General features: G+C 38.2%; 2 protein-coding genes across 3 annotated transcripts in view; both read left to right on the forward strand.

The window, feature by feature from the left end:
* The first annotated feature begins 617 nt into the window (after positions 1-617).
* LOC141900330 (uncharacterized) lies at positions 618-6,005 on the forward strand. 2 transcript variants are annotated; one of them, XM_074787164.1, is made up of 8 exons: positions 618-743; positions 1,506-1,610; positions 2,823-2,926; positions 3,254-3,338; positions 3,535-3,567; positions 3,972-4,010; positions 4,362-4,505; positions 5,200-6,005. In XM_074787164.1, the coding sequence occupies exons 1-8, from the start codon at positions 679-681 to the stop codon at positions 5,279-5,281; spliced, it is 657 nt and encodes a 218-aa protein (XP_074643265.1). In that variant the 5' UTR covers positions 618-678; the 3' UTR covers positions 5,282-6,005. The 2 variants fall into 2 exon arrangements, with proteins under 2 accessions (XP_074643265.1, XP_074643266.1); XM_074787165.1 differs by lacking the exon at positions 3,535-3,567.
* Positions 6,006-10,508: 4,503 nt separating this feature from the next.
* The window catches only part of LOC141898559 (transcription factor collier-like), a 41,740-nt gene continuing 35,802 nt past the window's right edge, over positions 10,509-16,446 (forward strand). Inside the window, exons 1-6 of the mRNA XM_074784516.1 lie at positions 10,509-10,636; positions 11,562-11,715; positions 11,912-11,975; positions 13,067-13,122; positions 13,735-13,808; positions 14,454-14,522. Of these exons, the coding sequence (XP_074640617.1) occupies positions 10,509-10,636; positions 11,562-11,715; positions 11,912-11,975; positions 13,067-13,122; positions 13,735-13,808; positions 14,454-14,522 (545 nt within the window). The remainder of the gene's footprint in view (positions 10,637-11,561; positions 11,716-11,911; positions 11,976-13,066; positions 13,123-13,734; positions 13,809-14,453; positions 14,523-16,446) is intronic.

Genomic DNA, 16,446 nt, shown 5'->3' on the forward strand with positions numbered 1-16,446 from the left:
AGAAATTTAGAATTAGAAAGTAGTTCATAATCTATTGGACCTTTTTAAGATGCTTTGCAGTTAAATCTTCCCGTTCAGTTTTCATTTTTTCAACTCTTTCTTGTAATTTATTAATTTCGCCTTTGACTAAATAATGAAAAACAAAGGCTTGTTCCAGTGACCTGTATAAATTGGGATACTACTGATCAAGTCAAGGCTGATTTTTACCCTCATTTAGACGGCTTTTTCTCATTTGAGCTTTTTGTTCTGAATCAAGGATCTGTTCAAATAATTCATCGATAGTTGATTTTGAAGTGGCCATAATAAGTGACAGGATGAAAAGCGATTTATTACTAATAATGGAAAAATTAGCAGACGCTCTCCTCTAACCTGGGAGTAATCTGAACACTACGCAACTTATTAGATTCGAATCCCACATTTCCTTCAAATTCTCAACAAGAACTCAGCATAATAAAATAGTAGATTTTTTATTTTTCGCCAAAATCCTGTACGTGAAGCATACTGATATTGCAGTTAGAACATAAAAAAAAAAGATTTCAGAAAAGTTTACCCCGACCCTGACACACACGACCGGATTCGAACCTAAAACTTCAGTCAGCGCATGCGTATAACGACGTCGCCATTTTGTATTTGCGTTCTAGGCAATTTTGTGAGGAAGAAAAGCTCGAATTATTGAGAATGTCTCGTTATTCTAGACCACCAAACACTTCTCTTTACGTCAGAAATGTTCCCGATAATGCAAAGTAAGTATCTGTCCATATGCTTTGTTTGTTAGAAAACCGTATTTGTAGGTTTCTTGAGTATAAAGTGGTACAAAATCTTTATCCGTTCGGTGTCGGTCAATCCGCGACCGCATCATATTCATCATTCATTGATCGGTTGCCGCCGGCGCAATCGTCATCATCCAGAGCTGCCAACTGTTTCTTATTTCCAGCATTTGTTTCAATCCTGTGAAACACTCGTGAAACACTGAGTTGATTTGTAAGATGCAATGCCAATGGCCAATAAATGCATTGCAGATATGAAATGAAAGATGTGGCTGATTGATTGCTCGAGAGGGTCTTAACGAAACAACCATTTAATTAAGCTGATTAATATCATTTGAACATTTTCATTTAAGAAAAAAATGTCACTGAAAAAATTTCAATTATTTACTGATTCAGAGGTTGGAATCGCTGGTCAATCATTCTCGATCTCTTGACACTGTCTGTGTGATGGACTATCGGTTGATTGTTGATCTCAGCGAAACTCCAGCTCCATTGCATTATGGCTTTATTATTATGACAAATGTTTCATAAGTATTTATTGAGTGAAAGAATCATCAATTTACTCTCAATCTCTGAAATGATTACACTTTGTTCAGCTGAGCCCTTGTCTTTAATGTGTACCTCATCCATTCACCTGTTTGGTTGTTGGGAGTGGTTTGAACTGTTTCCTCGTTAAGCCACTCGTAGTTAAGTGTTTAATTAAGAGAGAATTAGAAGGAATATTTTCCGTATCTGTAGAGCCGAAGAAATCAGAAGTCTTTTCGGTAAATATGGTCCGATAGCTGATGTTTACATTCCTGTTGATTATTATACAAGACGCGCGCGAGGATTTGCCTACATACAATATCCTTTTCCCACTGGAGCTGATTATAAATTAAAATGAATTTCAAGGATGTCAAAGTACAGCAGCAGGAGGAGCAGATCCAGGGCAAGAACCTTACCAGATTGTTTCTAGGTTTCAAAAATAGAGCATTCTTCTAGCACGGCTCTTCACACATTTTTGACAAAATTGTGTCTTATCTTCATATAAAAGCTTTAAATTTGGTCTCGTTCATATGACCATCAGGGAATCAGAAAAATCAGGGAAATTTCAGGGAATTTGGATTGTCATTGGGACCATGTGTTTCTTTATCAATACATGACTCATGAAAAAATGAATAATTTGTAACATTTATACCTAATACATTCCTTGGATTTACTCAGGGAATTTTGTATTATATTATGGAAAACTCGAGAAAATTTGATGGAAGTGGCCACCGTGTACCAGTCTTCATGCTAGCTGAATTGACATTGCTCCTCTGCCACAACTCGACCATCCTTTAAATTCATTTTAAAACATTGTTTTAAGTCTTATTTGTACCAGTTGTTTGAACATTTTCTTCTTGATTTTGTCAGAAACAAAGACAAGTTACTGCTACTTGCGAGCAAGATACAGTTATCAAGTCAGTTAACAGTTACAAGCGAGCCAATTACCCATCAATACAAGTCACAGTTACAGTTAAAGGGTCAAGTCAAGTATTACCCAAAATTAGTTGTTGTCAAGAGATAAACCACGCCTCAAGTTGTCAAGATCTAAAGATATAGTTCACACGGGTTTTACTCGCGAGTTGGCGTGAATGAATTGGTTTATCAAGTTTCAAGTATAGAGTTCAAGTTCATAAAGTCAAGAATAACAGAAAGAACCAAAAGTTGCCTGACTTCAACAATCATGAAGTTCAAGTATCTAAGAGTTCTCAATACAAGACTACAGAATACAATACAAGTTTATGGGTAACCGACCAGTATCCAATCATACTCAAGCAACGGACCTACCATCGCTGATTAGAGTTCATGTAAATTCAAAATTTTGGTAAAGTATTTTCTGTGTAATGGTTTAGGATTTTCATAAAGCTTGCTCGTCCCTACTGTCAGTTTGATTGGGTGATCATTGATTTAACTAAATGAATAGTTCAGCGAGTAATGAGTGAAATCATTCTGCAGTGTCTGGTGTGTGGGTTTTTAGGGATTTGGGAAGAATTGCTTTTCAGCGTAAAACAATCCTTAACTCAGTAGAACATTCGACGATCCTAAAGACGCGGAAGACGCTATGTACGGATTGGATAGAACTCGTTATTACGGTCGTGAGCTGGAAATCGAATTCGCGAGAGGAGATCGTAAAAGTAAGTGTCCAGTCTTCTCCTCCAGATGGCGTGATTAGCATTCCATCTCATGTTGTCATTGTAGATGAGCTTTGAATTGAATTTTTAGGCTCCTGAATGGTAGTAATATTATTATACGATAAACTATACTTGGTTGACATTTCAACTCCTCCTCTGTGTAATAGAAATGTAGTAGAAATTTACTGCAGAAGACTGAATAACTACCGGCGACACCTTGTGGATCGTCATCATTTCTCCATTAAACGAAGCACCCATGATTAGGATTTCTATTTTCGCCTCCAACAAAGCAAGTGCTTCGTGAGAGTTAAATTTACTTGTTTATTGTAGCACCGGGTCAGATGAGAGGAAGAGACCGAGCTAGACGACGTGGTTCTCCTCATCATAGAGGTCGTTCTAGAAGTCGTAGTCCGAGGTAATTAATTACAAATCTAATATACTGTTTATCTAAACTAATATCTTAACTCAATGTTCTTTGTCACTAAATGTTTGTGGATGGTAGCGTAATTTACTAAATACTGTTTACGTTGGATGCTTAGATGTGTTTTGTTTTCAGTATAGGATGCCGGGTGAACTCATTGCTCATATAGCATGCTTTGTTCATTTTACAGGTCTCGTTCTAGAAGCCCTTATTCCCGATATAGGTAAGATCTGTGTGTAGTATTTCATGTGTGATTGAAGTATTAAGCAAATCAGTGCCTGAAGTATCTTATACTCGCTTGTTACTACAGACAATTTGATGTTTTCTTGTAGGTCTCATTCGCGGAGTCCTTATTATAATTCTAGATACAGGTACAGTGATCTATTGCCGTTAGCAAACATAGTCACTGTTGCATTGCGTGTTGTTATGTCTGAAACAGTGAAATGATACGTATTTATTTTATTCTGTTTCCTGTTTTTCTTCCTTGATATTTTAACGGTTTGTGTCGAGTCGGCTATGAAATCATGTTTGTTTTACAGCAGCCCCTGAGAGGAATATCAGATTCTCGGTTTTAATTACGGTGGATATGGTTGATTATATTTCTTGTTATTTTCTGTATTATTTTAGAAGAAGATCTCGATCGAGAAGTCCATATCGTCGTTCCCGGTACGTGTTTTTGGTTATACTGTCAGTAGTCTCCTCCTTATACAGTAAAAAACTATATCAGTTTAACTACCGGTAACAAAAATATCAAATACAGTCCACCTAAACATCAATGTACGTAAAATCTGGATTTATAAAAAATCGGCTGAATTCCATTGGCCCCAAATGATCCAAATTATGTGGGTTTCTAATGTTTAGAGGAAACCCTTATTTTAACATTTAAACTCAATTGCTATGAGTCTTAAACTCGACAGGGATTCCAACTGGTATTGCTAGATTGTGGGCTTTTCACACGTCGTATGAAGACTCCGTGTACGATCGATAAAGTGTTGTATGAACATGAATATTTTGTAGACGATCTCGAAGCAGAAGTCCCGCGTATCGTAGACGTAGATCTGCCAGTCATTCGCGCAGTCATTCTAAAGACAGACACAGAAGCCCGTCTAAAGATAGACATCGTAGCGGATCTAAACATAGCGCTTCACGTTCTCCGAGACGGTCAGTTTATCTGCTTTATTCATATTGAATACCGATACAGGGAACATTAGTATTAATTATGTACACATCAATAGAATTTACTAAATGAGTGGAACTCGGCGTATGTACCTTATCCCCCCTCCCTCATCCTCCCCCGGCAGGGATTCGAACCTGATGGCAGTTCAGATGATGTGATTTTTAGCCAATCAGAAATCCCGTTTTATTTTAGCCCGGGTTTTCCCATTTATAGTTCTTCCTTGAAATTTGCCTCAACGATTATACAACGATCAATCTGATTGGTGCCGCCAGTTTTCGTTCGGAAAGCTGCGCATGTACCTGCGCACCCGGTCTACTGATGCAGGGGTTCGTGCCCTGAGTGTAGCGATGCCATCAGATTCGAGTCCCTGCAGAGGGAGGATGCCCCTCCCTATATAGTTAATGATAGTAGATTTTGAGATCCCAATATTCACTACACACTCGTACTCCTAGTCTATACCCCTGTGTATCGGTTATCTCAGTAACATCCTAGCTACTAACGATACTAAGGAGTCTGGCCAGGTATCCTCCAATTTGGATCAGTGAGATAAGTGTCTTATCCTGGAACACTTCGGGGGTTCGAACCCATGACCTGACATCCCAGAGTCAACCGCTCATGCTACAACTGTCTCTTGAGGTGATGTTTTCAATGAATACCTTATATTATCTTTTTAATCAGGTCAAGGTCGTACAGTTCTCATCGGTCGAGATCTGGGTCACCGATTGAAGAAAACGGAAAGAGAAGTCGCAGTAGGAGTTGAACGATTTCATGCTTACAATTAAACAAAGAGAAACAACTGCATTTTCAAGTGAAAGCTTAATGTTTATTTCACATGATTCGCTGAACAAAGTGTATTAATATTGAGTTCTTATAACATATCCGATCAATTGATTATAATCATGTTTTGCTTTTATTGTAACTCGTCGCATAAGGAGCCATGCATTCAGGGGAGAGAGGTCTAAAATGTGTCTCTTCTCCCTTTGTAGATAATGCTTTACAGATCGGCAACATTTTGCGCAATACATATTGATAAAACTAGGGTCCTACTCTATTGTATCATCCTCTGTGTAATGATAAGATTAGTTGAGAAAGTGTGAATTATTTTACAATGGATTATATTAGTACAAACCTTTTTAAAAAGCTCTTTGACTTCAGTATTAACTACTGATGGGATTCAACACCCAATAGCGCACATGCATATTATGGGATGTTCATTTATTACGTACGCATAAAGTTTCAATATTTCAAACCTGTATGCAGAATCAGCAATTTATTCCTTTATTTTAGACATTATAGTACGTGAACTCCCCTCTAATGCATACGTAATAAATGAATGACCTCTGTTCAGATATATTTGTACTGGTAGATGTTTTTTTCTGAATGCAGTAAAATGATTAATATTATGGTCCGCTGACTTTATGCCTGTTTTTACCCCGATTGTAAATATTCTGATATTAAACCGTCTTACATGAATAAACTGAATACATTTTGTGTAATATAAAAACAACTTCGAAGTTTTAGTTTGTTGTCTCTAATTTCCAATGATGATTAACGGTTGCAGCTAGCGAAGTTTTTCTTTCCATAACTGACTCTGGTGCCTCCACTCCCGTCAATACACTTTATGACCCGCGAATATTAGGATTATATTTAAGCTATATTTAATAATAAAAACAATAATAGTCATTTGCAGTACTTCTCGTGGATAACAAGTAATTACATTTTCTAAGTGAAAGAACTAAGTCCGAATTGAAATCTTAACCGTCAAGTGCTGCCCCTATACATATCGTAGACGGCGAATGTGTGAACTAAAGTGTTACTCGCACGCCACAGTAGGAATATTGTTCAGTCGAGTTCGTTCACATATTCTCCGCTAATGTTATACATAAAGGCAGCACTCTACGGTCAATATTTGACGGCGGGCAAGACTCCCCGAAATGATTATGATATCCTTCCATTTCTAGCCGTTACCTTTTTCAAATCACTCTGCTGCCCGAAACGATGTTCATTTCAACAATTTAGAATTCCCAAGATATGACTGAGCTAAAATGATGCCAAAAAGTAGCTTATTCCATTGAAGCTGGGATGGTTCCAATGGCATTTAATAGGTAGATAACAAATGTATACCCGCAACCCCCGCTCCCCAAAAAAAAAACAAAGATACACATTCGTGACGGTGACTAGACTGGACTGACTGTCCTGTGACAGAAAAAAACCACCATTGACTTGCAGCTGCCCATAGTGATGGTACATGTTCCATGCCATGCTGCCACCCTGCGATGGTGGTGGCTAGTTAAACTACTCCCCACCAACTAGAACCAGTTAGTCAGTCTCAGCTTGGAGTAATCAGTCTGATTACTCCAAGGTCTCAGTGTGCCCATTCAGCTTGCTATTGGGCTCGTTCAATGCTCGCTCGTTCGCCATGGCTCATTCCGAGAAGGACAATCTTTTACACCAAAAAGGGGAAAATAAAAGACAGAATAAAGATTTTGCCTGTATTTCATAAGGCTGCGTAAATGAATATGGAAATATTGGTAACAATTCCTTCCAAATTCCAAATTTAGTAATTAATTCGAATAGTGTGGTTATAGTTATTCTGGAAATAGTGGGTTATTTTCTCAAATATTTGAACAGACGAGAGGGTTTTTATATGGTCTCGCAGCCATTATGTGAAATTTTATCTCTCAATATTCCTGAAACTAGGACTGAGAAAGATCCGATCCGAAGAGAATGGTCATTGAGCAGAGGACAGGTGCAGATACCAACAAGTGCGTCAGAGTCCCTACAATTAAATATCATCATCTGCTAATTAATACTAGCGCAGGTCTCGTCTGACCAATTATTTAGACTGGTTTCCAGTAACAGTGTGGCGTGTTACGGAGAATCTTCCGTTTCTTCTGTTTCGTCGGTTAATTAGGTCCCATATGTTTAGTTTTAGTTTATTAACCACGTTGTTTATAAACCCTAGTCTCCTGGGTCGTCAGGATAGAAGGACACGCCGCAGAGGTATAAGCCTAGCCCAAGGCCTACACGACAGATCTTACGAACCCCTATGGGACGTAGCTTTTAGCCGCTAGATAAGAAGTTTGCGTTGATATACTCCTAATTAACGATGTTACAAATCACGTTGGTAGTTTTAAATAAGACTCAATCCCCACTCGGTATTGAGAGAGATAGTCATTAACTCATCCCTCGCCTTCCCCTATTCCTTACATATCCACTTCACGACGACAGCTATTCACGAACTTCACAGTTCTGATCAAGCTGAACAAATAAATAAAAAATGTTCAAAAATGAAGTCGAACCGTATCTAAAATACACATATATACGTATACTTTCATGTTCTATACGTTCATGGATCTTTTTTTTACGGTGAGCAATTGTCGTTTTTTGGCAAAAATATTCTTAGAAATTTCTAACATTCGTAAACAACTTTGCCTACAAATGCTGTGAATCAACGGGTTCAAATTTAAGATACGGGGACCAGATGTTACGGCAGAACTGTCGAAAAGAAATCCGCCTTTTCGGGAAAAGCAGCTTTCGCGGCGTCAGCGTGCACGGTCACCGGGCACGTGTTACTCAGGAAACAGCACGTGGACCGGCAAATGGTCCGGAAACAGCAATAATGCCTTCTCTGCGACTCTCAGTCTCACAGATATTAGCGTTAAACTCAACAATTTAGCTATTAGTGACGATATCACCGCTAGTTATTATAGGGCCACCTGCTGTGAGCACATCTGATCATTCAATTCCTTAGAAACAAAATAGCCGCATTACTTTTGAGACAATTTTTATAATCTCTTCTGATGCACCTGAGAACGCTGATCGTAGAACGCGTGTTGATTAGTCCAGTTTGCTGGTGAATCCAAAGACCCAGCCTATCATTTTATTGTAGCATTTGATAATTAATTTCAGTACCTAATTGGGGTTAAGACGCCTATTCGGCATCTGACTTTGAGTCATTTGGGATTCTTTCAATAGCAATATAGTTACTATAATACAGATTAATGCATTTATCTGGTCTTCGTGATTTATATTTTCTTATAAGTTCCTTTTCACTATTTTTGATACGTGAAATGAAAGAAAAAAGAACAAACTTCGCGAATCCTCAAAATGAATTTTCTTTCATGCATATTTAGTGAAGATATTGGTTCGGGACAGGTTAAACCGCGCACGCGCAGTTTCCACAACGTAAATCCCAAAAACCGTTCCGAAAAAAATTATCATTCTTTTTTTGAAGAATTATATTTCGCTGATTAGATGATTCCGATGATATTTGCACCAAACACAATCAACTGGATTGAACTCGTTTTTTGGTATTAGCTCCGGAAATAAAATCACATCAAGGTAAATTGAAGAGTCGTCGCTGAATCCGGAAATATGATCGGGTATTAATTATTAAATGTTTGTTTTATCTGCAGTCACTAACGAGGGGAATATTCATTGTGCGTAAACGTAAGGTGAAGGGATTGTTGACATAGTAATATTTGACGCCCGGGCAGACGACATGATGACACACTCCACCGCGGGCGCGCGCGTGTACCTGTATAACCAGTGTACTCACCCCTTTACATGTTGTCAACACGACTTTATATTCAACTGAAGGAAATTAAAAACACATTTTATTGAAATATTTGCGATCGTTTCTGTGCAACAATTCATGCACCGGTTAAAAGTCACGTACTCCGTGTAAGCTTCGCTTCTTCAGTGGACTTTCATGTATCCGTCATATTTGTAAAAATAAAACAAGATTCTGCGATGATTTGGTGTGTGTTATTTTTCTGTTTATCGAATCTAAACATTTGACAGGTTGGTTTGAAAATGTGGATTGATTTCTGTTATGATTCTGACTAAATCATTACTCATACTGAACACTTACTCACGCCCTGGACGTTTTTTTCCACAAAGTTCTCTTTTTTCCAATTTCAGTTCAAAACGCGGAAGACAACCTTCCGCGCAAAACTGTTATCTACACATGGAATTTAATTCTCGGTCATTCGAAGTAAATTTATTAATAAGAAAAAAATCGCAAGCCAAAAAATCTAAAAGCCTTACCGTCACCCAAGTAGATCAGGGGTGTTTTTGGGCCCGGTGTAATTAGGATGGGTAACACGGTAACACGTAACGAGGCGCGCGTGTTTAGATTTTCTACTCGTGTCCAGTTAAATATAACCCGCGCCGCGCATATCCTAATCCTTATATAAACAACGAATTAACAAAATGAAAAGTGATGTTGCGCCCAGTCGACACGATGTCGTCTGACGCTGCCGCCAAAAATGCGTTAAAATCAAAACTGTTCAGACGTTAAAATCACGTCGACCCCTCAGCGCACGACATATGTTGCAAATTTCCCACATTCCCTCGAACTCCAAATTTCATTCCAATTGGGACATTTACAACTTGAAGTCGACATTGTTGGCGCAAACTCTTGAGGCTTCTAGTGAAAAGGTTCCCTTCTATTTCGCCGTTAACATGAAGCTGGTAAGTCAATAGCGAGCGTTTCATCGCGTAATTGGATGTTAATACAATGTGAGCCATTCGTTTTATTCATGCTCACCGTAGCGTCGTTATTGGTCTCTCGGAGGTTGATCGACGTTACTTTGAGAGTATCAATCCGACCAGGCTAGGCGTGGTTTAATCAACCATTGGCTGGGAATCGCTCCCGGAGTGTAGTCCTACTAAGTCCCCAGGGTCATTAGGTCCAGTGGGATGCGCGAGGCAGTGGTAACACTTGATTGTAACAAAAGCAGGACTCGTGGGATTTTGAAGCACACGCGGAACGCAGAGCAAGCATATTCATGGTAATTATATCTCGGATGGCCTGCCCTTCATAACCCAGTGATATTACACCGACGTTCTCATTCGGGCATCCTAAGTGATTGTATCTGCTGGTATAAATTGCCCCCGAGTGTGTCAATACAGTTTCCCGGTTTACTACTGCACCATTTGAGTCTTTTTCATCGTTGTCGGCTAAACACCACGTGTTTTTCATGTTTGCCATTCAGGATAACCTAACTCGGGGTCCGGTGACTTCCCTGAAAGAGGAACCCTTGTCGAGCCAGTTAGGCACAGTCAGAAACTGGATGCAACCGACCGTTGTCGATCAGAGCAGTGCTAGGTGAGTTGTGTTTCAGTTTTATTTTCACCTGTTTACGTAGTTCGCTGTCTCTTTGAGACTGTCTAATAGGTTTAGGGACTCTGTTCAACTTTGGGGGAATCAATGCACACAAAAGTGTGATGCCGATACATTACTGCGCTGAGGCTGCACACATTCGCTACAATTCCCAAAGTACTGAATTCTAACGTGTTATTGTCAGTTTGTGGAAAATGGAAATTCTTCATTTTCCGCTTATCGCATTTTCAGATGGGTTTTTTTAATTGATAATGCGGCGTATAAACGAAAACGACCGCATAAAATGTTTACCGCTGGTCATCAGTGGAATGACGCAGAGGTAGCTCATACTCACTAATACCACTGGTCATTCGTGGGATGATCGCGTTTGGTGTTTCGGGTATTTATGAAGGATATGATACTCGGGTTGCCTATCAAACATCTCCCGCGATAAATCAATATTCACCGGGGGCCGATCAGATACCGTCTGATCGAAAATCCCCGGATTTTATGGGGTCGGGATTTACCGCATCGGGAATCACACACTGTTGAGTTGATTGTATTGCTGGCGACCTTTTGGGATAGTCAACGATCCCCGATGCCCTTAATGTGGTCCTGACGGTAATTATACAGTTTGTTGGCACACGTTGTAATTAATAACCGTGTTACAGGACACGAGGGAACCCCTCAGTGAAACAGGGAATCACTTCATTCAGCCGTCATGTTTACTCCGTTACATCTTTATTTACTTATATTCGTCCAACTATCTCATCTGACCAGTCACACTAAATACCGCCGCCCGGATTAATCCACTTGCGCGTGTGAAGATATATCTGAAATCTTTACGGTGAAAATCACATCTCAGCGCGCGGAATACCACCAGGAATTCTACATCAATATCCGTACCTGAATTATATATTTTTTCTTGCAGCAATGTACTGGCACGTTCACATTTTGAGAAACAACCACCCAGTAACCTCAGGAAAAGTAATTTCTTTCACTTCGTTCTGGCTCTTTACGACCGACAAGGCCAGCCAATTGAAATAGAACGTACAGCGTACATAGATTTCGTCGAGAAAGATCTGGTGAGTAAGAAAAAAATGCTTAACTTTTTTCTAACAGAAAACGAGTCAAATGAGGATTTGATGAAGGGTGACTCGAAAATTATTGATACCGAATAATCGCGATTGTTAAAACTTTTATTACATTTGCTTATCAGATTAAGGCTTATCATTGGTGAAGGATAAACTCGATATTTATCAAAGATCTTTCATTTTACAGGAAACGGAATCACCGCCTACTAGAAATGGAATACATTATCGGCTGCAACTCCTTTTCGCAAACGGTAAACATTTACACGTATATTTATATGTATAATATGTAATGTGTTATATAGTTTTATGGTGTGTGGGATGGTGCAACTACAGTTATCGTTCATTTAAGTCTACTTTCAAATTGACACCTACTCAAATCTACCTCGCAATATGCATTTGTTGATTTTATCAATCTGGCCATTGCTCCCATTGTTTACTTTTTTAAAATCTATTTGATATCTTATTTCATTCAACCTCACTGCGAATTCTTCTACATTGCCGACATTTCGTCGTCTTTCCCTTTACGAGATTCCATACGTATTTCGTACAGTACTGATAAGCAGGTGGCATTAGAACCGTCAGCGTTACTGAAACCTGCGTTCGATCTATATTCAATTTCTGCGACACTTTTCGCAGCGATTCTCGATCGCTAAATTTGTGTTCACAATAGCCTTTTATTGGAAAACCTACGAGCTAGTAATCCAGCTATCTAAATGAACGATTATAGACGATCTTATCGCCACGGTTCTACTGCTGCTAGTTTTCATTGACTTTCTTTTTCCGCCTATCATCATTTGCCTATTCTTCCTTTGTCGCATCCACAAAATTCGATTACGCCACAGTTAAGGAGGTAACGAGTTGCCTTCGTTTGGTTGATACACGCTGTACTATCTCAGAACCGACTTCCATCTTTGAAGCATCCGCTATTCTTCATTTGTAACAAAAACCTATGCGAATGTTTTGTTTTATTTACTAGATTACATACATTGTTAATTCAGACTAGAAACAAAAGAATGGTACAATATGCAATTTATAAAAAAAAACAATAAACCAATTATACTTTTTACACGCTTCGTAGATTTTTGCCCGACCACCAGTCTACGAATGAACTCCCATAAGTATATTTGCGAATTGAGGATTTTCAGCTCAATTGAGCAGCAATAATAACCAAATAAATGTTTCTATAGAATTATTGCGTATATCTTTTGTATAACAAATTTGAGAAACAACTCTCTGAAGAAATATATTAATCTAAAGTGTTTATCGATATATCACAATCAAAGTGAAGTTGAGTTGCTTTTTGGAATTTATGTTGAAATGTTTGTATGTTGATCTATTTCAGGAGTTCGCCAGGAACAAGATCTATTTGTTAGACTCATAGATTCTGTTACAAAACAGGTAAGAAATATCAATTTTATACATAATCGTACAGTTTGTTCAAAAAGGAAAACTATGTGAAGTAATTTTCAAAATCCATTTAATCTGCTTGAAATAGGATTTCATATTTTCCCCTTTAAGGAGTTTTGCTATTAATCCTGTTAACAGACATTCCCAGTGTCAATTTAATTACGACGAAAATAGTGTTGGTATTTTTGGTGATGCTGTCTGATATTGAGTCAACTCACAGCTCAGACAATAATCCACGCAACTCTCTTTTATTCCGTTCAAACCTTGTCATTAACTCAGCGATACTGATGTCTTTATCATTATTCATTAGTGGGTAAGAATTGACACATTCGCCGTAGCTTCCGTAAAACAGTCTTCATCTGCAAGCGAGTATACACGTGAACCTTCGTCTCTCTCGATCACGGAAAATTATCCATTGTCATAGTTCTCCCTGCATCTGTTGTCGGTTTTTCTCCGGTTATAGAATGACAAAGAAAAGTGAAACAGCCGACTGTGTATGGCCAGTCACGACTGAATGAAATAGAAAATAACCCGGTGCTCGAAGCAACCTTCAAGACAATCCTGACCCTAGTATATATTTTGTATGTAATAATCTATTTTCAGGCCATCGTTTATGAAGGCCAAGATAAGAATCCAGAAATGTGCAGGGTATTACTAACGCATGAAATCATGTGCAGGTAAGAATCAACATTCACATCTTAGCAGAAATTTTGACTAAATCTTCAAAAACTTATTTAATGATAGAAATTATTGGTTCGATGCAACTCTAACTGTCCTAGAACTCGAAAACTGCAACTTCAAAAGATAATGTGTGTTGAAACATTCGGCTGGTGGTCTGTCGTTAAAGTTGCCCAAATAAAAACGATCAAAGAATATTTTGCGATCATTAAAAATTCGTCGTGTTTGATAATTACGAGTTGTTAAACACCGTCATTATTAGAATCGTTTGTTTATCTATAAACTGTTTGAGGCTCATTGAAAGAATTCCTACTCTTGATGTGTTAGTAGTTGAAGTAGCTCGGAATGAAATGGTCTGGTCGTTTTTGAAGTTTGCCATCAGTTGTTTAGACTGTGAAACCCGTTTCTATAAAACGTGGTTATTATCACATCGGTCCAAATCTTAGCGCTCACTTGAGACGCGCATCACACCCATCCATTGACCAAGACATGATGAAAGTATTTGGTCGACTCCCTTGGGTACTTTGGGGTCAAATGCCTAGCACAATCTGTCTTTTAGTCACCTAAAGTCCCCCATTAGATTCACGAATTATTGAGAATAGGAGAAACAGAAATTTTTATTGTAAATTTATCATTTGTTTTAGTCGCTGTTGTGATAAGAAAAGTTGTGGAAATAGAAATGAAACCCCTTCAGATCCAGTTATTATTGACAGGTAAGACCACGTTTTCTTATTTTCGTGGGATCCCACGGTTTCTTTAGCGCGTGATTGTGACTTTGCAAGCTTCTAAAGATTTAGGTTTTGACCGTGAATTAAAGCATCAATTCAACCAATTGAAACAGTGTTTTTAAGAATCACGCTGTGTCTCTGGGGAGGAGAGTATGGTCCGGTCTCAGTTAATGATTTGGTCATTTATTTTAGTCTATAATTTTCCGTCTAGAAATGTTTCGGTTAAGTGTGGAACTGAGACCTATAATTAGATTGTGTTTAATAAACGGGTTTTGTTAGTTGGGCCGGTGTGATATCTTTTGTAAGATATTGTTATCTAAAGTTTGCCACTTAACTTTTATAAAGACTGTAATTAAAAACCTAGGCAATCATTGGACAGCTAACTCAATGACCAATGAGAAGTAATTTACTTGAATTCAAACAGATCTTCATTTCTAAATGTATTTGAAAATGTATTGATACATTCTACTCAGTTTGCACGATAACTTTCAATCATTTCACTGGTTAAGTAAAAACAATAGTTTTGCTCTGAGTAAAATCTATATAATTAAGATGTCAACCGCTTGACTAGTATTCAAATATATAGTTTTCTTTGATGCTATAGGTAACAAAACCTGTGTCTCCAATAAGTGGCCTCCCCCGGTTATTGTTAACCTAAAACGCATCACTTTCTTCACTTTAAATGGCAATTTGTTTTACTCAATGGATAACAGTTAACCATGAGAAACCCTATAGAATGTGTGAACATTAGCGTTTGACAGGAGACTATAGTTATTAGAACTTGTGGTTACCTATTTGTCAGGGCAATTACTCGATATTTTCATGCGTCCAACAAGAACGGTTTGTGGTTTAATTACCTACCTACAGTGTCATAACCTTAGGGTATCCTTTATTTGTTGCAAAAAGTTATGTTTGACGTGGCAGATTTTTGTGTCTGAATGTGAAAATTGCGAAACCGCGTTTAGATTATAACTATTATCTACCTATAAAACCTGTGTATAAGATATATGTGCGTGTGAATTGATGAAATAAAATAAGTAAATAGTTGAAGCAATAGAATCATAAGTGGTCATTATGGTGAAGTAGTGTGTATTAGGCTAATTTTCACTGAGACGCTGCTTGTCATCCCTTGAGTCATAGCCACAGAATGCGAGCACCAGTGCTGCAGGCGACTAGACTCTATTTTGTCGTCGGCGATCAGATCACTTTTGAAGAGTAGTTTTTGCATTAATGGTGTGATTAATCCATCGTATGAGATTGGTTGATTGAATCGGGGCTTCTACACATGAACGTTTAGATGGATTAATACAATGTTAATCTGCTTACGCTTACAGGATACATCTGTTAGCGGATATGTGACTAGTAACAAAGAATCAGTTAACAGATCAGTGTTAGATCAGCCACAATTCAAATAATATAACCAAACATAGGACATAACAGAACCTTTCTACTTGATATGATCTGTACGCTTTTTACGTATAAATCCGTCGGAATTCTCTCAAAAACATCATTTATCTGAAATAGTTTTTTTTTTGTACGGCGCAAGGATCGTCGCTGTTTATGAGTAGTTTCGTGAATTAGACGACAAACATGGGCCACATGTTTAAATTTTTCATCACAGAGTGATTTTAAATTCGATATTGATGCAATCAAGCGACGTGATACAATATTTATGATCTCAATTCTTGTCATATGTCAGCGAACATAAATAAGTTAATAGATATTCGGACCCATCATGTCTGCTACAAACGTTAATTATAATTCTCTTCGATTCCCAGACGTACGAAAAAACGATAGCCATAAGGATAATTAGGGGTCAGTATGCATCTCATAGGACTAAACATCGTCCAAGTGCCTGATGGGGCCAATTAGAGGTGGTGGGCTAGCTAATAATCCAATGAACATGCCC

The sequence above is a fragment of the Tubulanus polymorphus genome, chromosome 2 (genome assembly GCF_964204645.1).
Source record: "Tubulanus polymorphus chromosome 2, tnTubPoly1.2, whole genome shotgun sequence".
Lineage (NCBI taxonomy): Eukaryota > Metazoa > Nemertea > Palaeonemertea > Tubulaniformes > Tubulanidae > Tubulanus > Tubulanus polymorphus.